The sequence below is a fragment of the Macrobrachium nipponense genome, chromosome 1 (genome assembly GCF_015104395.2).
Source record: "Macrobrachium nipponense isolate FS-2020 chromosome 1, ASM1510439v2, whole genome shotgun sequence".
Taxonomy (NCBI): domain Eukaryota; kingdom Metazoa; phylum Arthropoda; class Malacostraca; order Decapoda; family Palaemonidae; genus Macrobrachium; species Macrobrachium nipponense.
In genome coordinates this window covers 58,193,287-58,215,954 of record NC_087200.1, presented here as the reverse complement: position 1 = coordinate 58,215,954, position 22,668 = coordinate 58,193,287, and the positions used below count along the sequence as shown (strand labels likewise).

Here is a 22,668-nt window from a genome sequence, read left to right as displayed (position 1 = left end):
TATATAAATACAATTATATATATATGTGTCCTACCCTAGCATAAAAATAAGGGTAGGTACACTCAAGTCCATCATTAATACAATTAATACAATTAATTTCAAATATATACAAACACATTGTGAGTGAAACTTATCACAAACCCAATGGAGAATTTATAAACATATTGTGGCCTACCCTAGCATAAAAATAATGGGTAGGAACACTGAAGTACATATCAGTCAAGGGTGGTTGTCCCTAGCAAAAAAATAAGGGACAAACCACTATAAGACACAACGGCTAAGGCTATGATGTTGAGTAGCCTACGATAGGTTGAGGCATGTTGTTGAAGTAGGTAGAAAGGAGACCTGGATCAATACTACAACTACTAAGCAGTATCAGGGGAAACTATGTTTCCCGCTGCTACTGCTGAAAACTTTAAAGATTCCAAGGACTTTAAATAATGCCGTTTAAAGACTGTCGGGGAGGGTTTCCATCCAGTATACTTTCTAAGATCCTCAAAGTTCATATGTTGGAAATAATTAATTGAGGGTGGCTACTCCCCTGATATCATGTGCTTTTGGGAATGACTCAGGGTTGGCTTGTTTAATGAAGTAAAGGATTTGCTGTCTAATGCCTTTAACTGATAAAGTACCACCTTTTTCTCTCATGAAGAGAGCACCCGAGGATCTAGAAGAAGTGCGAGATAGAAAGGCTCTAAAGAGTTGATACTGGGCAGAGAGAAGGATCCTGTGGAAGTGGGATAACCTTCCAAGGAGCCCACCTTGCTAGAGGATCTTCCATTTTGGCTAAAAAGCTACGATCCGGAGCAAGTAGAACTTCTCCTGATGGAGGAATTCCACATGACCCGCATCCCTGGATAGAGCCGACAGTTCTGAAATTCTAGCTCCTGAGGCTAGGCTTAATAAGAATAGTGTCTTCCTCAGGAGCATTATGAATGTACAAGATGAGTTGTCAGTATCTGAAGCTAGTTTGAGGACATCATTTAAGAACCATGAAACTGTAGTAGGCCTCTGAGAAGGTCTAGTCTAGCACAGGCTTTAGGGATAGATGTGAAATAAGATTCAGTCAAATCTATCTGAAAACCTACTTGAAAGATTTTCTTCAAAGCCGACTTATGAGTGGTAATCGTGCTAGCTGCTAAACCTTTTTCAAATAAGGATCTGAAAAAGGATATAGCCAAATTAACTGTCATGGTTGTAGTGTTCGATTCTCTCAAGAAAGATGCTAATTTTTTAACAGCTGAGTCATATTGTCTAATGGTTGACTCTCTCTTATCTGATTCTAGGAAGAGAATATTCTGTGGATCAATGTCAGCATCTTTATTAGCCGCAAACTTCATGAAGTCCATAAAGTTAGGGTCTGGAGAGTTCCTGAGGAAGCGAAAACACAGTCCTCATTTGTACTGATTGTGATAGTTTGGGATTGGGGATCCGTTGAGGTCGGAGACCCAATTCCAAAAGAGAGGATACCAGTTCGCTCTTGGGCCAGTCCGGTGGCAACAGAGCTACTATCCCTTTGAAAGACCTTAGTTTGTCTAGGACTTTCAAGAGAAGATTCACTGGAGGAAACATAAATTCTCCTCCACTGATTCCAATCCAACGACAGGGCGCTCCGTGGCATAAGCCAGAGGGTCCAGGTTGGGGGCCACATAGCAAGGGAGCTTGTGGTTCGCTTGTGAGGCGAAGAGATCCACTTGGAGACCTGGGACTCTCGGCTTACCCACTGGAATGACCCGACGTCCAGAGACCACTCTGATTCCAGAGGAACTGACCGGGAGGACAGGGCGTCTGCTATCACATTTCTTACTCCTGCCAGGTGAGTGGCAGACAGATGCCATTTGTGTTTGCTTGCTAATGCAAGATGGCTATCATGACATGGTTCACATGCTTGGATTTGGACCCTCCTCTGTTGATGCAATGAACTACCACTGCACTGTCCAAAACTAGCCTTAGATGAGACTTCTTCGGGGAAGCAGTCTCTTCAGAGTAAGAAATACTGCCATTGCTTCCAACACGTTTATGTGGAGCTGGCGAAATTGAACTGACCAAGCCCACCCCTGAACCTGTTTTGAACTGAGAGTATCCCCCCACCCGGACAGGGATGCATCCGTGTGAATGGTTAACATGGGAGGGGATATTGAATGGGGTACTTTCTTGGCTAAGTTCTTTACTTTTGACCAAGGCCGTAGTTGGTTGCGGAGGATCTGTGGAATTACTGACAAAACTTGTCCTCGATATTTGGAGTTTGCTTTTGACCGCCAAATTCGATTATATCTTTCAGCCTTGCTTTCAGAAGGATATCTGTTACTGAAGCAAACTGAAGAGACCCTAGGATTCTCTCCTGGTTTCTTCTTGACGTTTGTTTGCATTTGAGAAATTGCCTGACAGATTTTGCTATTTCCTCCTTCCGTTGACCACTGAATTGATAGATTGTGGGAGGACAAATCCCATTGGATTCCTAGCCACTGAAAACGATTCCGGATTCCGGAATAAGTTCTGGATTTCGTTTTGTTGTTTATCTGGAACCCCAGATGTTCCAGAAAGTGAACTACCTTTTTGGTAGCTTTGAGACATTCTAGACTGTTGGTGCCCAGATCAACCAATCGTCGAGGTATGCCGCTACCATGATTCCCTGAGCTCTCAATTGTTGTACAACCACTTCTGCTATCTTTGTGAATACCCTGGGGGCTACATTCAGACCGAAGGGCATCACTTTGAATGAGAATGTCTGATTTCCTAGCCTGAATCCTAGGAATGGGCGGAAGTGCCTGGCTATAGGGATATGATAGTATGCGTCTGTAAGATCGATGGAGCATGTGACGGCTCCACGCGGAAGTAAGGTCCTTACTTGCGAGAGGGTAAGCATCTTGAACTTGTCGCAGCGAATGAAAGAGTTTAGCTTTGACAAGTCTAAGATTACCCTTCTTTTGTTGAGCCTTTCTTTGGCACGCTGAATAAGCGACCTTGAATTTTAGATGTTTGACTCTCGCAATAGCTCCTTTCTGAAGGAGTTCTTCCGCGTAATCTATCAATTCCTTTGACGGTATCTGATGAAATGATTTGATTGGAGGAGGATCTGGATCCAGCTCCAGCCTAATCCTTTGGACACTATGCTCTGTGCCCTCCCAACTGCTGAACCCCCACCTGTGGCGGAAGAGGAACAGCCTCCCTCCTACCTGGGGTGGGGAGCCTCATTGCTGATGGGCGGGTTGGCCACCACGCCCTCCTCTGAACTGCTTACTCCTTGTGCCCTTCCTGCGCCACGGTGACGAAAGTAACCTCTCGCCCTACCCCTCGGTTGAGAGTAGCCTTGAGCCTCATAAGCAGGGTTAAAGGCAGGCGAGATAGCGTAGGAAGTCGAGTTGCGATTGCTGGGGCACCAGGAGGAAAGGCTGGGTTTGCTTAGATGTAGCAGGTTGTCCCTGTTGGGTAACTGGGACTGCCTGCAAACAAATGTGCTGCTGATGCTGGAGTTTTTTATATGGCTGGAACCTCTTACCAGCCTTCTTTGGTTTCTTGCCAGCTGTGGGAACGGATTCCTGTTTCCTCTTAGGAGGAAATACCCCACCTAGCTCTAAGGCTCTGGTTGAGTCTAGCAGCTTCGTGGTGGACTTTCGTTCACTGCGGACTATGGGAAGAGATCCGCTCCCCACATGCTCGCAGCCAAGAGTCTATTAGGCTCGTGCCTGATAGTGCACTCTTGAAGAACATGCTTCCGACCAGTTCCTCCTGGCTTGGAAGAAGTCAAAGTGTCTAACAGAACCGTCTGAAACTGCGATTTGCAGGATCTGAACAGCGGTTCGTTAGCGTATGAAAGAGCAGCCATTTCCCGTAACGATAAGAGAGTTAAGGGACCTGCCAAAAACCTAGTTCGCGCATCGAACTCTGCCATGGTTGGGAATCCGGCAGCCTAGGTAACTTCTCACCGAACTGGTCCATAGCGCAGTCCGGCTTGAGTTTACCCAGCGTGAAAGTAGCTGGCAGGTTTTCCCATAACTCTCCGAAGGCGGGGAAGAGTGGAGAAGTAGACTCCGACTCTCTCAACTGTGGAACGGGCTCATCCTTGAGGACTGCTGAAGAGCCTTCTCCACCAATTTCGTGGCGAACGGAAGAGAGACCTCCTCTTCCGTCGCGAAAATAGTGAAAGGGGCTCTTATAGGCCTGGGAGTCTAGTATTAGTACACTCCCAGTCCTCAAGGCAGTGAACCCATTCCCGTTGGGCGTGATCTCTACTGTAGAGGACTGACTCCTTCGAGATCTTGTCCTCTCTGGTAAGAGCCGTTGGCGTCAGCCTAGCATACCCGATGAAAGGCTGTGACAGACCCGGAGGATAGAACTCGAAGTCCTCAATCCTTCGAGTGCCAAACTCCGGGATCGAAATCATCCCGTCCTTAAAAGGAGCATAGGCCGCTACTCTCCATGGATTGTCCATAGAGAAAGCTGGCAAGGAGTCGTAAGGCGGAAGTTGGAGAATCCCCGTGCTAGAAGCAGGGGAGACTGGGGAGGAGCCTGAGATAGCCCAGCTACCCGATCCTCATTCTCTCTCATCCTATTAGAGAGTTCCTGGACCGTCTGTCCAGTTTGAGACAGACTGCTCGACAATTGCGCGAACATCTGCTCAAAACGTGTTCCCCAAGCTGAAATTTGGGAACCTACCATCGCTCCTACCTGCTCCATCATTCCTGATGAGACAGGAGAGGGAACGCAGGCGCTGGTGCTTGCCACCCCTGCCGGCATAGCCGGAGAGGGGGCAGCGGAAGCGGGAGAAGGCAGCGACTCGGAGGTAGCGCGAGCCTTCTCCTTCGAAGCCTTGCTTCTGGAGCTCTTCGACTGGGAAGAGCTCGGCTTAGCCTTCACCGCGTCGGCGTATGAAGTCGATGACTTCCTGGCCGAAGAAGACGAAGACGACTTCCTAGAAGTCGTCTTAGACAAAGTCTTCGGTTCTCTCTTTCCCTTCTCCTTAGGAGGTACAGAGAGAGCGGGAGTGCGGCTAGGGATCTCGGATCCCGGAAAGCCTTGGAAGGAGGCGGAAGAAGAAGGGACAGGAGAAGACCCAGGAGCGCCCAAGGAAAGACCTTGGGCGCCCGACAAACCTACCTCAACCAAACAAATCCTCACTTACTACCGCCATCGGCTCGAGATTCAGGTCCAGGGCGGCGACGTCCGGGACTGACTCCTGGGAGGCTACGACCCCCAACGAATTCTGGAGTTCTTGCTGGATGGCGGCTATCACGGGGGCGGCGGAAAGGGGCCAAAGGGGTCGACGTAGCCCAGTCGACTTGCCCGCAGGGAAGATCTGGATGGCCAGCTTTCTATCCAAAATGTAGGGCTGGCCCTTGGCGGCGTTTTTCCCAAAGCCGCCCACACACTCTTCAGGGTGGCGAGGGCGACTTCCCTCACACCGCTAGCCTGAAAGAAAGGCTGGATTAGCTACCAATTGCGGACAGGTTAACAAACTTACGAACTAAAGTTGTTAGTAAATTCATAAGTAACCTCATAATGGACTTACCCCATCCACCAGCTGAGCTACCAGGTCGTAGCATATAGTGCAGGCCTCGGGGTGCCAGACGATCGCCTCGTTGTACAAAGTGGCACACCAGGGGCCGGGGTGGAGACCTGCACTCTCGTCATGTCCACAGGGGTCATTTACAGCGTCGCATTACAGGCGAGGACCTGGCAGTTGGTAGCCTGTAAGTGAAAACGTACATGAGTACAGAGTAAACACTTACAGCCTAACATATGCTCCGCTGGTGCCGGAGCGATAAAGTTAGATAAAACCAGAGCCCCGCTAAAATACGTGTGGTAACCAGGTTGGAAGATAGGCTATGGCTCCGCCAGTGGCGGAGGCACAAGAATCAACCAACTAGGAGTGGTGGTAATGGAAACCACGACGTAAAATGGCGGGGATGGTTGATAAAATGAAAATAATAATACACAATTCATTGTAAAATATCTTATAATAGGGTATATATCCTTAAAGTAGCAAAATAACAGCATAAAAACAACTTCTCTCTCCACCCGTCTACTAAGAAGAGTGCGTAGGTAATGGGTAAGCTCCCTTCCGGTAGTCGGGGGAGAGATATAAGGATATAGTAGGCAAGCAATCGACCATCCATAGCACCCACCCTGCCCGCTAGCGGAGCCAATATACTATAACCAAAGGGGCCCCGGCTGCGACGGAAGGCTCCTTTCGTATCGTAAGGAGGGTGGCTGAGTAAAGGGAGGGGGGGATGGAGGTCCCGGCGAAACACGGCGGGAGCGAGGAAAGTGGGGAGGGATGGCCTACTCCTCCCCACCTCACCAACTACCCGTATGGAGACCCGGTACCTCATAGTGGTCGCCCTATACCCCCTGCTGGCTCGGAACAACCCCCCGGCACCTCCGAGAGTGTGAGAGAAGGCGATGAGGTTGTTATGACAACCAAGGGGTCCCCAGCTCCTCCCTACATCAGAGAGGAGGGTGGAAGGGGCAGGGTAAGTGCTATAGTACACGTGACCGCAAGTGGCCTAGGCCGCGAGCAACACAACCGTGGTAGGGCCACGTGAACCAAGCTGTACCAACATGTGGAACAAGCACCTAGGCTAGCCTAACACCCAAATAAAATCATATATCGAAAAGGGGAAGAGACACTGTTAGTAAAAGAGAAAGAAGCCCAGGAGGAGGCAGACTGTTCGAAAAACCGAAGCCTACTCGGAGCCAGCGATAGCCGCTGTAGAGCAAGAGCCGGGATGTCTGGGCCGAAAATAAAATAATAATAGCCCTAAATACCAAGCTAAAGAAGAATTAGGTAGGTGGGCTGAACTTAGCTAAACTCGATGTAAACAATGAATGTGAAAAAAGTAAGCCCATAAGCATAAGAGTCCCAGTAGGGAGGACCGGGAATTCTTACGAGGCGGCATGGCCGCCACGAGACAACCCCGAGGAACCGTATTTGACCTATAAAAGGGAAAATACTGGTACCCGGAAGATAAAATTACAGTAAAATGTTACTTATGAGTTACTTAACTTAGCCGTGGCGATAGCAGAGCGTTCCATGATTCCAAAGCGGATAATCCAAGAAAAAACACGAGCACAAGAAAATGGCGACTTGTCGCAGGTGCTAAAAAAAATTAAGGATGTAGCTAGGGGCGCTGCTGTCCGTGGAGTCTCTAGTAGTAGTAGTAGAGGCTGCATCGCCCGTTGTATCGGCTCTCTCTTGGGGGATTTCTGATAGGGAAGTTCTAATTGGTGTTTGTCTCGTGGTAGTGTTCCACACTCGCCCCTAATATCATACCGACACTTCTTTTTTAAGAGTGAGCGAGTCAGTTTTACTGACATTTTCTTAATTTTGTTTTTTCTCTGGTAATTTTAGGATAATTTTACCTAGAAAGAATGATGTTAAGGATTACTTTCATAGGCCGACACGAGCTGAGCCCAGAAATAAACATATTATACATAGTGTACCATAAAAATCTCTCATCTCGTAGAGAGAGAGGAGAGAGAGAAGAGAGAGAGAGAGAGAGAGAGAGAGAGAGAGATAGAGAGAGAGAGAGAGACATGAAGTTCGAAAGAAAGATGCGTGAAGACTGGGATTTCCTTCATTCTTACATAATTTTTAAAATTTATAAACTAAAATCTTACTAATTCAATGTAGTATTTTCTTTCTTGAAGTAATTGCTCTTTACATTAGTATTAATATTAGAAAATTAGTAAATCATTTATCACACAAAAAGCATACATCCCTGTAAGGGAGAGAGAGAATTATTAGTTATTATGTGATATCATTTATTCTTATTAAACTTACTAATACAGTATTGATCAGTATTAATATTTTAAAATCAGTAAATCATTATTGTATCATAAAAATGTATTTAGGCATGAAAATAACATCAAAATACACTAATTAGTGATTATTTATCGTCGGAAAATCTCGCGAATAGGCGAATTCACCGCAAATAATGGTTAGATATGGTCCAGAAAAAAAATCCGCGAATCCGGAGAATGCGAATACGGGGGGCCCACTGTATATACATTAATACACATGCATATACACATATAGGATAGGATACTAAATCATAGCAAAACAGTCGTTTTTGCTGAGCCTCGAATAGTTTTAGCATGTTATATTACTGATAAACTAGCCTATATAAAACCATCATACCAACACTAACCTTCATGTTAGGTTATTTTACCTTACAAGTAAATCAACACTTACTCTAAGAATAACTTGGAGTGATAATTCGAATTACAATTTCAGCACCCCATTCAACGTGTTACTTAAAAACTACCACTTAACATGTAGCTCCAAGTTTTAGACTACGATTACATCTGGCCCCTGTTGCCAATTTTACTAGCCTTAGAATACGTATTCTGGGCTAACAACTTTGATTAATAGTGTTAGTAAGCGGTTCACTACTTAACACTAGGAATTATCCGGGTTGGTTTATTTTGGATATACTAAATATGGCAAAATAAAACTAAAATGGTGTAGCCTTTTTATCTACTTCTAAGTACTTATCACCAAAAAATTAGCATAGTACTTATGGTTATTTAATCATCTTTAAGATATACTATCTTAGGTTACAGGCTACCGATGATTGCCATTCCTAGTCTTAAATTACTTGTCCTAAACCGGCTAGGCTACTAGCTCATGTAGGATATTGCATCAGAAATTGTAGCAACCGTTATCTGAAAAGATTAACTAAATTAATAATAATACAATATGGAGTAGTTCTTTAGGCAAAAAACTTCCAACAAAAAGCACTTAACTTTCAAATTTCAGCGATCCCATGATTCTGGAGATTGATTTCGAAGAAAAAATCTCAAGATAGAGGAGCACTAGCAGAATAGACTATCATCTGTGATGACCGGAAGAGTAATGGATTTTGGTGTTTTGGCTGGCCCAAATATAAAACAAGATTGCTGATGCGCATGCGCAATAGTCACTTCTACAGGTTTTGACATAAGAAAACTGGGTACAGCTTTCACTGAAGATGAGAAAATATGCCTTTTTGTCTTTTGAGTCCATTATACTATATCACTTGTCATAGTGTTTATCATTATGGCATAATACCCTACTAAAAGACCAGGCTAAAAGATATTTCTTTGATATTAGTCTGATCACTTTCGGGTGCTGGTGCACACCAGGGAGGGTAACTCCTTTGAGGACGAAACAGTGACTACGCTATAAAAAATTAATTATATTTCTATATAATCAATATGTTCTGCAGTGCCTCAGCGGTGTGGTTGTTATGGTATTAGCGTCTCACCTCGGTGGTCGCGGGTTCAATTCTCGGCCATTCCATTGAGGAGTGAGAGATGTGTATTTCTGGTGATAGAAGTTCACTCTCGACATGGTTCAGAAGTCACGTAAAGCTGTTGGTCCCATTGCTGAATAACCACTGGTTCCATGCAATGTAAAAGCACCATACAAACGAACAAACAATATGTTCTGCAAGTTGCTTCATGATTTGAAAACTGTGTATCTCCTTTTATTGCTGCAGCACATGCATTATCTTTTAGTATACATTTCAGCACATGCATTATCTTTTAGTATACATTTCAGCACTTACATTATCTTTTAGTACATATACATTTCAGCACATGCATTATCTTTTAGTATACTTTTCAGCACATGTATTATCTCTCAGTATACATTTCAGTACGTATTCATGTTTATATTCTTAGGTTAACCATATGACCATATTATGTTTAAGAATATTCTTTGCATTGCATTGATGAGTTGGACCTCATCAATGCCATATGTAATGGAATTACATTAAAAAATGGAAATGTTTGACTATGCTTCTTCTTAAATGTTAGTTCTGGATTAGTAATATTATTAGTCTCTCAGGAGAAGTTTGAACGAGATGAACGGCAGAGTTTCTTTCTTTACTATTGCAAAGAATACAAGTTACAACTACATATTTACAAATTGAGAATCTGGTTAGGACCACTGGCAAAGTTTTGCTGCTTTACTGTACGAAGGCAGCTGGTCCTCTCTCTCATTCTTCTGGCATTCTGCAGTCAGCTACCCCTGGATCGAATTTGGCCCAACCTCCTAAGGCGGTGTATGTTCTAGTTCTCCGCCCAAATGGATTCTTGATTCGTGGAGCGGATTCTCTCTTATCTTTCCCCATCCCCTTTTAGGTGGGGTTAACATGTTAATTCCTCCTTTTTCAGGCAAAGTCAGTTAATTAACATGTTGATACCTCCTTCTGGAGGTGGAGCTTCATTATCGATAGAAGCGGAGTGAGTCTGGTGCGAGGTCACAGGTCAAAGATTTTAAGGCGGTCTTAAGATTTCTATTGTGATGGGGTTATGGCTGTTGCCGCTTTCCCGTCTCGCCAACGTCCTGTGGCTATGGTTTTGTTACGTCTAGGCTTGTTGATCAAATTTGACTCACACACCAAAGCTCAATTCTCTCTCTCTCTCTTTTTCTCTTTTTCGTTATTTTCACTGTACTCTGATTATTCTCTCTCTTTCTGTTTTAAGCTCTCTATCTACTATTATTTCTTATAACTATCATTACAATTCTGTAAAATACGATGTCAATAACCTCGTTGCGACTCCAGAAAGAACTAATTAATCAGTCAATGAACTCTCTTAAGCATATTGTACTGATCTTTTATTCAAGTATACATTAACGAGTAAGCTCCCATTGGATTTGGGATAATGAAAAATAAATGGATTATGAGACCTGAGGTGTTCTGCAGCTTTTTTAATAATTTCACTGCATGGAAGCTTTATTTTATCATTCAAGTCTATTTGTTGGTTGTTTGTGGGTCCTCTGTAGTATATTCAATTCACTTTGTTAATAGCTTTCTCAATAATATGTGGTGGGTAGATCAGTTGCATTAGGTGTTGGCAGATCATATTGAATTCTTTATCTAAGTACCCATTTGAATATACATTTTCTAAGCCCCCTGAGGAAAAGGTTATACCCGACCCTGATCTTTACCGAGACATTGTGGTATGTAGCTTAGGAAATGAATATAAGAAATAATGGCAGTGGGATTCCTGTACATACTATGAAAGCATATCTGTTCTGTTTTCTAATGATTAGTACATCTAGGAATGGCGCTCAAGGAAAGCCCAAGGTTAAGTTGTTTTGTTCAGTATGGAGAAAAGTAACAGCATTCATCACTGAACTTATATATACAATTATGATAGTTGCAGAAGGTAAATAGTAATTGGTGTGGTGTCACGTGACAAAGAGCTTTCACAAAGGGAGGTAGATCCTTATCATCATCCACAGTTATGCACACGAATAAATCCCATTCATCCCATCTTAATTTCTTCAAAGTTACCTCATGTTTGTTAATGTATGTACCCTAGTTTACCTCATAACAGAAAGTTATTGAGCAGAATCCAGTAACAGGATGAGGTCTTCTATTGCAAAGGTCTTCGATAGTTAAAGTAGAAAGTAAGCTGGGTAATTAGTATTTATAATTAAGGTAGAATACTGTAATTTAAAGCTATTATGCACAGTCAGCCACATCATGATAAGAATTATTTCAGTTTATGGTTCTAAAGATAATATTTAACTGATGCAGCGTTAAAACCAAGAACTACATTTCCACCAGTTTTGTCTCATTCTGATATCTTTTATCGCCACATTCCTCAGTGTCAAGTTTGAGAATTTCAGTTGTTTTATGAAATGCGTATTGAAAGATAGTGCTGTCACAATTCCATCCCGATCATCTGTAATGAAAGGTTTGCTTGTTTTCCTTTGCAAGTGAGCAAGGGTAACCCTCAAATAAGTGCTGCTGAATATTTAACTACCTTATTATAAGTTGTAAAAAAAGTCTGTTTTTTAGAAGTGTAAAATACAGATCATGTAATGAGACTTGTTGTAGTATTTAAATGTTCAGTAGATACTAACAACATATTTATTTATCAGTAATATTGGCTTGTGACTCCAATAGTAATTCTTGTATATTTGATTATTTATCATTGTTTCTAGGCCCCCACCTTTGGAAAGTGAGCTAATTAGCCGACCTCCAGTTGTGACAATTATGGGCCATGTAGATCATGGAAAAACCACACTTCTGGATGCTTTACGTCATACCTCTGTTGTAGACACCGAGTTTGGTGGAATTACTCAGCATATTGGTGCCTTTGCAGGTTTGTGTGATCAGATTGGGATTGTTAACAATATTTGTTGTATATACTTGATAAGTAGCATAGTTTTATCTTTTTCATAATAAATATTACTTTCTCTATATTTTCAAAGATTGCATGCCTGTCAGTGTATGTTTTTTAAATTCATCAATTAATGTGTTTTGTTTGATTTTTGTAATAAGATTCATAATTTTCAACTCAGAAATTCTCTTGATAATTGTATGAATAAAAAACATGGGCCTTGTGTAATGTATGAATTTCAGTGAAATGAGAATTCCCATTAAGTGAACTACTAACATAACAAAATTACCAGAAACTAGATAACAGTAAAGTGTTTATATGCACAACAAGGCCTTTTAATTTTGCAATTCAGTATCATTAAATTTAGGATATTTCAGAATTAAAATGGTCTCAAAATATAAATTTCTGGGCTCAACCTGTGTCGCCTAGTGACATGTTCTTATAGCACTAATTTCTAGGTATAAATAAATGCTAAATATACCAGAGAAAAAGCCATATGGAATGCCAGAATTACTACCTCTGGCTCACTCACCCTCAAAGGGTGTCGGTATAGCATCAGGGGTGAGTGGAAGCCACTATCACAGATACTTCACCAAATAGATCTCTCCTCTCTCAAAATCCCCCTCTGCAGAGGTGCCGTTACAACGGCTACCTTCCGCTTGCTACTACTACTGCCTCTGCCAAGAACGTCATTTCTTCAATAGCACTCGAAGCGTTAACGCGTTTGTTTTTGCTGCAAGGTATTTTATGATTTTTGGAAGTCATCATGTCTTCAGACCTTCAAGAAGCATCTTCATCTAAGTTGAGTATATTATTTGTTGACTTTGAACGCGGTTAGGCAACTATGCATCAAGTATGGTGTTGTTTAATAATGAAGCGTTGACATGGGAGCCGAGCGTATCGCTGTTCCCGAGTCGGCCTTTTTGGATGCATTGTAGACCGCGTACTTAGTCATCTCAACTTTTATTACGGTGTATATTTTATGTTTCACCTTTTTTGCACATCACAGTATACGTTACTGTTGTGAAATTTTACCATTTCGCTCCTGATTGGTACCGATAGGTTGGTGTATCACTGTTTGAACCATTACATTATTTAGCCTCTTTAGGGGGTTTCCCTAGTTTATCATCAGTCCTTCAGGAGCAATTTGGTTCCCTCACGAGAGTGCGATGATTTTTTTTTTCAATCCTACGTCATGTGCGAGTATTGTGTTTGAGGCGACCTAGGCTAGCCTAGCGATACGCCATTTTAGTTTTGGGAGGTAAAGGAAACCCTCATTCATTCGCGGTGCTCATGCATGTAGTGTATGTGGTATTATTTATTTGATTATATTATAATATATTGCTAATTGTATTTTCATGAGGTTTGGAAGTCCTACACGAATATCTACCTACCCTAGCCAACGCGACCAGATCTAGGCTAGGTTTTGGAAGGTAGGCTAGGCGGTTGAGAGTGCTTCTCGCTACCCATAGTTGGTACTAGTCCTGGCTAACCTGACCAGACTGACATATTAGTTTTGGAGGGTGATCCATTACTAGAGAGTTCCTCTCTTGTTATGTAATGTAGGTGCTAGGCCTATCTTACCTGGCCAGGTTGACATATTCGATTTTGCTAGCTACCTAACCAGATCGGGGTATCAATAAATTTAAAGTATAGCCTTGGCCGTTACCTCCTTTAGGGTGTCAATTGGCCTGCCGTCTTGTGCCCCTTTAGTAGTAGGCTATTTCACGGCTTCTCGGAGGGTGGTAATCACCTGATCGGTTGCTGTTGCCAGGCGATAACTAGTTTACCTTTCTTCTCCGGGCTCTTCCTTCCGTTCTGGACTCATTCCGGCGGTGCTTGGTTAGCTCGCTGACCAAGTAATCCCACCAGTGAACAGCAGCTGGAGCGTCGAGCACTGTTCCAGGGGATTAGTCGGAGGAGGTTAAGGATTAGAAGATTATGTAGTCTCTGTTGGTATGTCTCCAGGCCTGTGTTTATTCCGGCGAGGTGTGGTCTACCATCACATTCGCCAGGATGTTATACGCCGGAGTTCTTAGTACCGCTGTTCCCGCCGCTCTGTTTTCCGTATTTCTCTGGTGTTATCGCTGCTTCCCCACTCTGGCGGGGGCGGAACTAGGCTTAGAGAATGCGTTTCCAATTGACTTGGAATTGCTACTCTACTCCGGTGCGATCAGACTCAGGCTTAGGTTTTACCTTGTTTCCCTGTTTTGCTCGTATCAGGCCAACTCCACCGGTCATAGCTATTGCGATAACGAGATTATGGATTCTGGAGTAGGTGGAGACATTCAGAGCTTTAATGTTAAGTAAAATTTTATTTAATAGTTGATGTTTATCTTTAGCTGGGCGGAACTATTTTGACGATACTCATATATCAATTCCAACTTACAGATGGTACGCTGTCTGGAGTTGGAGTACGCAACCGTTCTCCAGCAACCGTGTGGGCATGAGGTCTGCCGATCTCATGCCAGCTGTGCGGTGCAGGTTGACGACCTCTTATTCTGGCTTCCAGACGGCTGCAAAGTGTGTTACGCTTTGGTGGGGAACGTGACTAATGAGTCAGTAGGTACCATCCTCACCTCAGTAATGTTATTGATTTTTAGGATATAGTTCCACCACTGGAGGATCTGATTTCGTCCTCTCTTACTGACCCCTCTGGCGCTCAAGGCCTCCTCGTTGTCGAACCTTAGGGTCTGGGTGAGGGGTTATGGGAGGAACGTTGCCGCTGGATGCCCCTATGTGGTGTCGGAGGAGATGTGTTCTCTCCTTTATCCAAACGCAAGGTCATCAGCAGCAGTAGGTAGGGAAGTGGCGGCCCCTATCATCGAGAGGAGCCATTTGGAAACCCTGGCCCCTCCAGAAGACCAAGAGGGCTTGTGCGAGGAGGTGACGGAGGAGGTGGCGGCCATCAGTGCATTGCGAGCCAATGACCATCGACTCACAGGAAGAAGGTAGGGAGGTAAGGGAGGCAGGTGGCTTTAGATCTAAAACACTTGCTTTTAGCCCAACTCCTTCTTCTTCCTCTTCCTTTCAGGGCTTCTCGAAGTCCATGATCCTTGGGGATAGGTCTGGTTCTGTGATCCCCAAGGTGAAAACCCTGAAAAAGAAGTCCCTGCCGAAGGCTGCCAGACCAGCTAAGCCTTCTCCGGCGGGCTCCGCCAGGTCGTCATTGGCCCCCAAGCCTTTGGCTTCCTCAGCAAAAGCTACTCCCTCGCCTAAGGGGTCGAGAGCTAAGGGTTCTAAAGCCAGACCAACAGAGTCCGGCTTCAACCCTGATGCCTTCGCTAATCTTGTCATGGAGAAGATGGGCAGTATTGTGGACTCGAGATTCCAATCGGTGTCCTCTCAGCTCGCCTCTGGTTTAGAGACATTGGGGCAGCCCATCCTGTCTCTGGCTCAATGACTACAGACTCAGGAGAGCTTGCTGGCCAGACTTATCCAGTCCGGAGGCACACAGCAGTCCTTTATTGTGCCGGATGCATCTAAGCTCCTGCCATTCGAGGACAACGACCCATGGCGGTTGGCGCTGCATGCTCCCTTTTCGGATGGCATGCTGACAATTGAAGGCTGCGGAACCCGTCCCGTGGAAGATTACGTGTTCTTCCCGGCGGACCTCCAATTTCCCTTCCCAGGCTACGCTCAGTTAGTCGAGGAAGCGTTTGTCAGGATAGACAGGGTCCCAAAGGAGACTGTGTTCTATCCTAGGGATCAGGCACAGTCGGCATGGGTCCAAACCCTTTTAGAATGGGATTGCGTCAACACCAAGTTGACGCCACACAAAGGTTGCTACACCATGTTTGTGGTGGGGGATAACATCCCGACCCCTTGCACATCTAAGATCGCGGAGTTAACTCTGCAAGCCGGAATGGAGGAGAAGCCAATGCCTCAGCCTCGGGAGACAGAGCCTACCTCTCTGCTCTTTCCCGGAGATTTAGAGTGCTGGGTGGGCGCTCTGGAAACGTTCACAGTGGGCAAACTCGATCCGGAGTGTGCTTCCACACAGTTTAGTGAACGGTTACACAGAATTCCGGATGCCATGGTAAAGGCAGAGTTTGAGGCAAAGTGTAGACTGAGTAGGTCGATCAACTCGGTTACTACCTCAGAGTTGACGGCCTCTGTCTACGCTGAGGAACCTCTATTCCGGGCCCTAACAAAGTCGCTGCTGCAGACTTTCCAGTGTGACCTGTATGACTTTGTGGTTGCTAGGCGGAACTGCAGGAAGCATGTCTTTGCCAATGCTTCCATAAGACATGAGCCTAATAAGCTTATTAAGGCATCGATCTGGGGACCCAACCTCTTTCCTGATAACGTGGTTAACAGCGTCATCAGTGAGGCAGCTAGGGCTAACCAGAACCTTCGTGTCCGCTGGGGCCTTCCCTCCAAAAGGAAGTTTGAGACCCGACCGCAAGCCAAGGGTAGGAAGAGGGCCAGGAAGTATCAGCCCTTCCAGACCTCTCAGACACAGACGGTGGTGCAAGCAGTTCCCGTCTCCCAGCTTGGTCAACCTTCAACCTCTAAGACACGACCACAACAACAATTTGTACTGCTACAGAGTCAGCCAACTCAACAGTCCTCGAGTTTGGCTACTTTCGTGACGTCCCCGGCCTTCAACGCTTCGTTTGAAGTGCAAGGGGCGTTTCAAGGCTATAACAGGCATGCAAGGGGTAGCAGAGCAAGAGGAGCTTACCGGCACAGAGCTGGTTCCAGAGCTCTCTCCAGAGGCAGAGGTTTCAGAGGAGGCAGAGGAAGTAAGACCTCATCCAGTCAATGAGCCTCTCCAGGTAGGCAGGAGACTGTACCTCTTCTGGGACCATTGGACCTTCAGTACTTGGGCCCACAGTATCGTATCAAAAGGTCTGGAGTGGAGATGGATACAAGGGCCTCCTCCACCAGTCAGCTTCCACCAAATTCCAACGACAGACCTTCTAGACTATGCCAAAGACCTTCTTCAAAAGAAGGCAATAAAGAAAGTCAGTCACCTGAAATTTCAAGGACGTTTGTTCAGTGTACCAAAGACTTGGACAAACGAAGAGTGATTCTGGACTTGTCCTGTCTCAACTCATACATTCAATGCGACAAGTTCCGCATGCTAACCATCTCGCAGGTGGGGACATTACTTCCCCGTGGGGTCGTCACCACCTCTATCGATCTTACAGATGCTTACTATCATGTCCCGATAGCAAGAAACTTCTCTCCCTACCAAGGCCTCAAACTAGGAAAACAGGCTTACTCATTCAGAGTCATGCCATTCGGGCTCAATATAGCGCCCAGAATATTCACCAAGCTAGGAGAGACAGTAGTGCAGGAACTAAGAGCTCAGGGGGTGATGCTAGTAGCTTACCTAGACGACTGGCTCATTTGGGCAACCAACAAGGAATATCGCAGGGCAACAGCCAAAGTAATAAAATTTCTAGAGTATGGTTGGGAATTCAATGGGACCTAACCACACACAAACTATCTCTTCCGCCGAACAAGTGCAGAGAGATAGCGAAAGCTACGAGACAATTCCTCAAGAACAGACGGGCTTCTCGTCATACCCAAGAAAGAGTCTTAGTTCACTTCAGTTTTCTTCGATAACAGATGTTCTGTTGAAAGCCAGACTGAAGGACATCAATCGGGTATGGCGGAAAAGAGCCAACAGCAGGCTCAGAGACAAAATCTCCTTGATTCCGCCAATACTAAGGAAAAGACTTCGTCCATGGACGAGAGTCAAGAGTCTTTCCAAGTCAGTGCTGCTACAATTTCCCCTGCCGTCTCTAGTAGTCCACACGGACGCCTCGCTGAGCGGATGGGGGGCTATTCTCAGTACAAGAAGGTTCAAGGAACATGGTCGACAGCATTCCGCCAGTTCCATATCAACATACTAGAAGCAATGGCCATTTTCCTGACCCTGAAACGACTAGCTCCGGCCAGGAATATTCATATCAGACTAGTCTTGGACAGTGCAGTGATAGTTTACTGCATAAACAGAGGAGGCTCCAAGTCGAGCCACATAAATCAGGTGATGATAGTAATCTTTTCGTTGGCAATGAAACATCATTGGCACCTGTCAGCCACTCACCTGGCAGGAGTACGAAATGTCATGGCAGACTCACTGTCCAGAACAACTCCACTGGAGTCGGAGTGGTCCTTGGACGCAAAGTCATTCAATGGGATTTGCTTACAAATTCTGGGCCTTCAGGTAGACCTATTCGCCACGAAGTCCAACCACAAACTTCCGTGTTATGTGGCTCCCAATTTGGATCCTCTGGCTCACGCCACAGATGCGATGTCCATAGACTGGAACAATTGGCAGAAGATTTACCTATTTCCGCCAATAAACCTCTTGATGAAAGTTCTACACAAACTCTGATCTTTCAAAGGACAGATAGCACTGGTAGCACCCAACTGGCCGAAGAGCAATTGGTTTCCTCTTCTACTAGAGTTGAAACTCCGTCCCAGACAGATTCCCAACCGAAAGCTGACTCAGGTGGTACAAACTTTGACTGTGTCAGCTTCCTCAAGAATTCTTAATGCCCTAACTTTATGGACTTCATGAAGTTTGCGGCGCCAAAGGATACTAATATTGACCCGCTAAACACAATGTTCGTGGAGTCAGACAAAAGAGAATCGACACTCCGGCAGTATGATTCGGCAGTGAGGAAGTTAGCCATCTTTCTAAAAGAATCAGATGTTCAGACGATGACTACGAATCTGACAATTTCATTTTTTAGAACTGTTCAAAAAAGACCTAGCTGCTAGTACCATTACTACGACTAAATCTGCCTTGAGGAAGATATTTCAGTTTGGCTTTAATATTGATTTAACAGATTCGTACTTCTCGTCTATCCCTAGAGCATGTGCTCGTCTGAGACCGGTAGACCGTCCTCACACGGTCTCCTGGTTTTTAAATGACGTACTCAGGTTGGCTTCAGATACTGATAATGAATCATGCTCATATATAACCCTTCTCAGGAATACATTATTTTTAATGAGTCTGGCCTCAGGTGCCAGAATATCTGAACTGTTGGCTCTCTCTAGAGAACCAAATCATATTGATTTCCTCCCGTCAGGAGAAGTTCTGCTCTCTCCAGATCGGAAATTCTTAGCAAAGAATGAAGACCCACAGAACAGATGGTCTCCGTGGAAGATTGTCCCTCTTCCACAGGACCCATCATTATGTCCTATTATTACATTAAAATCTTATCTGGGCAGAACTTCTAAAAAGTCTTCAGGTCCTCTTTTTATTAGAGAGAATGGTGGAACCATTTCCTTGAAGGCCATCAGACAACAAATTCTTTATTTTATTAAACAAGCCAATCCGGATTCAGTTCCTCATGTCCATGATATCCGAGCAGTGGCTACCTCAGTTAATTATTTTCATCATATGAACTTCGATGATCTTAAAAAATATATGTGTTGGAAATCTCCGACAGTATTTAAACGCCACTATCTGAAGTCTCTAGAGGCCCTTAAATATTCGGCACTGGCTGCAGGGAACATTGTCTCCCCTAATACAGCTGTTATGTAATTGTAAATTTGTATATTATTATTATCATTGTTTGTGCTATTAATTACCTTTTGGTACTCCCTCTCACCTACCTGCCTCGCATGTAATCCCTGCCTTTTTGCCTTTTGTTCCGGACTGGATTGCTTATCAACCCACTCCTGTACTTGTACATAGTTCATTAATTTGTTTGTTTTTATGTTCATTTCCTGTTGTATTTTTCCTGGTGATGGTATGGATTTGGTCATATCAGATGTTATTTACCAATTGTATTTTGCTATCCTTAACTTGGATTATTAAAACAATAATTATAAGGAATTTTTATTTTACCTTTCAAATGAAGTTTTTTGTTTACATTCTATTTCCAAGCCTGTATGGGCAATTCTCTGTTACTATTTCACTGGGTGACACAGGTCGAGCCCAGAAAAGGGATTTTGACAAAGGAAAAATCTATTTCTGGGGGAAGACCTGTGTCACCCAGTGAAATGTTCCTATAGCACTCATTTCTAGGTATAAATAAATGCTAAATATACCAGAGAAAAAGCCATATGGAATGCCAGAGTTACTACCTCTAGCTCGCTCACCCTCAAAGGGTGTCGGTATAGCATCAGGGGCGAGTGGAAGCCACTATCACAGATACTTCACCAAATAGATCTCTCCTCTCTCAAAATCCCCCTCTGCAGAGGTGCCGTTACAACGGCTACCTTCCGCTCGCTACTACTACTGCCTCTGCCAAGAATGCCATTCTTGAAATACTAAAGGGTGGGGAAATGAAAAAGAGAGGGATGGGTTTACTGGGCGACACAGGTCTTCCCCCAGAAATAGATTTTTCCTTTGTCAAAATCCCTTTTATTTATCTCAGTAAATCATGGAAACATTATTTTGTTGTGAAATGAGAGCGATAACTTTCCAAGGCTTACGATTATACCTATCCAGAATTTTCTGAAGGCTTGTTTTTAACATATGGTGACTTGTTTTCAACTTGTTTGTGATTTGGATGCGATAAGTTCTGACATGTTTATGATGTTATAAATTATGTATTATGGATGCATCCTTACTGAATTTCTGTTGGCATTTCCTTTGCACAGGATATTTTTCTCAAAATTCATATTAATAGGGTTTTCATCATTCCACTTTATTATTGCATCAAAGGAAGTTTATTATGGAAATGCTTTTGGTAGCACAAAATAAACTGTTATTGTGTTTTATTTTCAGTTAAACTTGATACAGGAGAGCAGGTGACCTTCCTAGACACTCCTGGTCATGCTGCCTTCAAAGCTATGCGTGCTCGTGGGGCCAATGTGACAGACATGGTTGTGCTAGTGGTTGCAGCTGATGATGGTGTTATGCTACAAACAAAGGAATCTATAGAACATGCTCAAGAAGCAATGGGTATATCATACTTTGAATTTTTATGCTAAATTAACTTGTAAATTGTATAACAACTTTATTTCTACTCTTTTGAGGGTTCTTCCTTGAATACGTACATTTATATAATTTACAATCTGGTCCAGAATTATGTGTTCAAATTGTGTGATTCCCCTTTTATGTGGTCGCTAGTTCTCAAAAATAGATTTCTGTATCTGCGAAGCCGTTCAAAGTCTGAGAGGCACGCACTGCAAAACATAACAAATTTATTGTCTTTTCAAGCATTTTAGGTGGGGGGAGGGCATTTGCTGGTATCTGAGAGAAGGGGTGGGGGAAATGCTTGGAGGAAAAAAACTATTATTCCTCCAAGGGGTAATGCAAGAGAAAGATTTCCTGCTCACCCATTAGCTAAGACGGAAGGCTCTGCTTCACACATTTGTGACATAGCGCAGTGTGTATGAATGATCGGTATCATCATCATCACCATAAGCATCATTCAGATCTGCGAAGTGTATTCTGAATGATGGGTATCATCATCACCGTCATAGGTATTATTCAGATCTATGAAATGTATTCAGGCTTCTGCTCAGCCATTAGCTAAGACGGAAGGCTCCGCCTCGCGCATTTATGACATCATAGCGCAGTGTTTATGAATGATTGGTATTATCATCTTCGCCATACGTATTATTCAATCTGCAAAGTGTATTCTGATCATCTGTATCATGTATGCATCTGCCTAGAAATCGAAGAGCAAACCTATTTTCTCGAAACTAAAAAGCTTGTCCTTAAGTTAAAGACGAAGGAAGGAGCAACTTCCATTTTGGGAGCAGTCGACAACTTGAAATCCGTCATTGCTGAACATGGAGTAAGAATTTTTTTTTCTAAGTTAACTTGTTTTGACTAACTTTTGGCATTTGATCATTTATTTTTTTCTATTGTTGAAATAGGTTTTGATGAAAATGACTAGTAAAAGTGATTAACAGAGAAGCAGATGTGTTCGAGAGAGAGAGAGAGAGAGAGAGAGAGAGAGAGAGAGAGAGAGAGAGAATCATTCGATCTAAACTTTTCAAGAAACTGTCATGTCATGTTGAATTTTGAATTTTTATAATTTCTTTTTAAAGAAATTTTAATTTCATATCAAATTTTGAATTTTCATCAATTCTTTTTTTTATCATAGAATAGATTTATATGAAAACGATTACATAGTGAACGTGCCGGACAAAGAAACTGAGACAGGCACTCACAACCAAGTGCGTTAGGCCTAACAGGAGTGGTTCACAAAGCCTTCCTTCAGCAGAAGAACTCTTCATGGAGGATGAGATAGAGGAGTTTGAAGGTTTTTTGGCAGAGGATAGGTAGAGGAAATTCTATCCAAAAGGTTTTTTAAAGGAAATGACTATCGTACAGTACACTTGCACCCACTGGTGACATTGTTTACGTGTGGGAGTTTTCAACATCCTGGGTGTAACTTTAAACTTATTAAAGTTATTAAATCCTTCTTAATGTTTTATTTATCAATAAGAAAAATTTCATATTAGAAAAAATTACAGTATAGTACATAGAAGGTATTGAAAATGGGTAGTATCCCTTAAACGCCGAATGGACATATTAAACGTCGAGTCAAAATGTCCCCCGTATGCCGAATGGACGTACCATACGTCGACTCAAAAAAGTTTTTTTAAAAATTCACG

General features: G+C 43.5%; 1 protein-coding gene across 1 annotated transcript in view; it reads left to right on the top strand.

Moving 5' to 3' along the window:
• Nucleotides 1-22,668, top strand: part of LOC135218795 (translation initiation factor IF-2, mitochondrial-like) — a 290,814-nt gene that overhangs the window by 63,571 nt on the left and 204,575 nt on the right. Inside the window, exons 5-6 of the mRNA XM_064255245.1 lie at nt 11,945-12,105; nt 20,825-21,001. Of these exons, the coding sequence (XP_064111315.1) occupies nt 11,945-12,105; nt 20,825-21,001 (338 nt within the window). The remainder of the gene's footprint in view (nt 1-11,944; nt 12,106-20,824; nt 21,002-22,668) is intronic.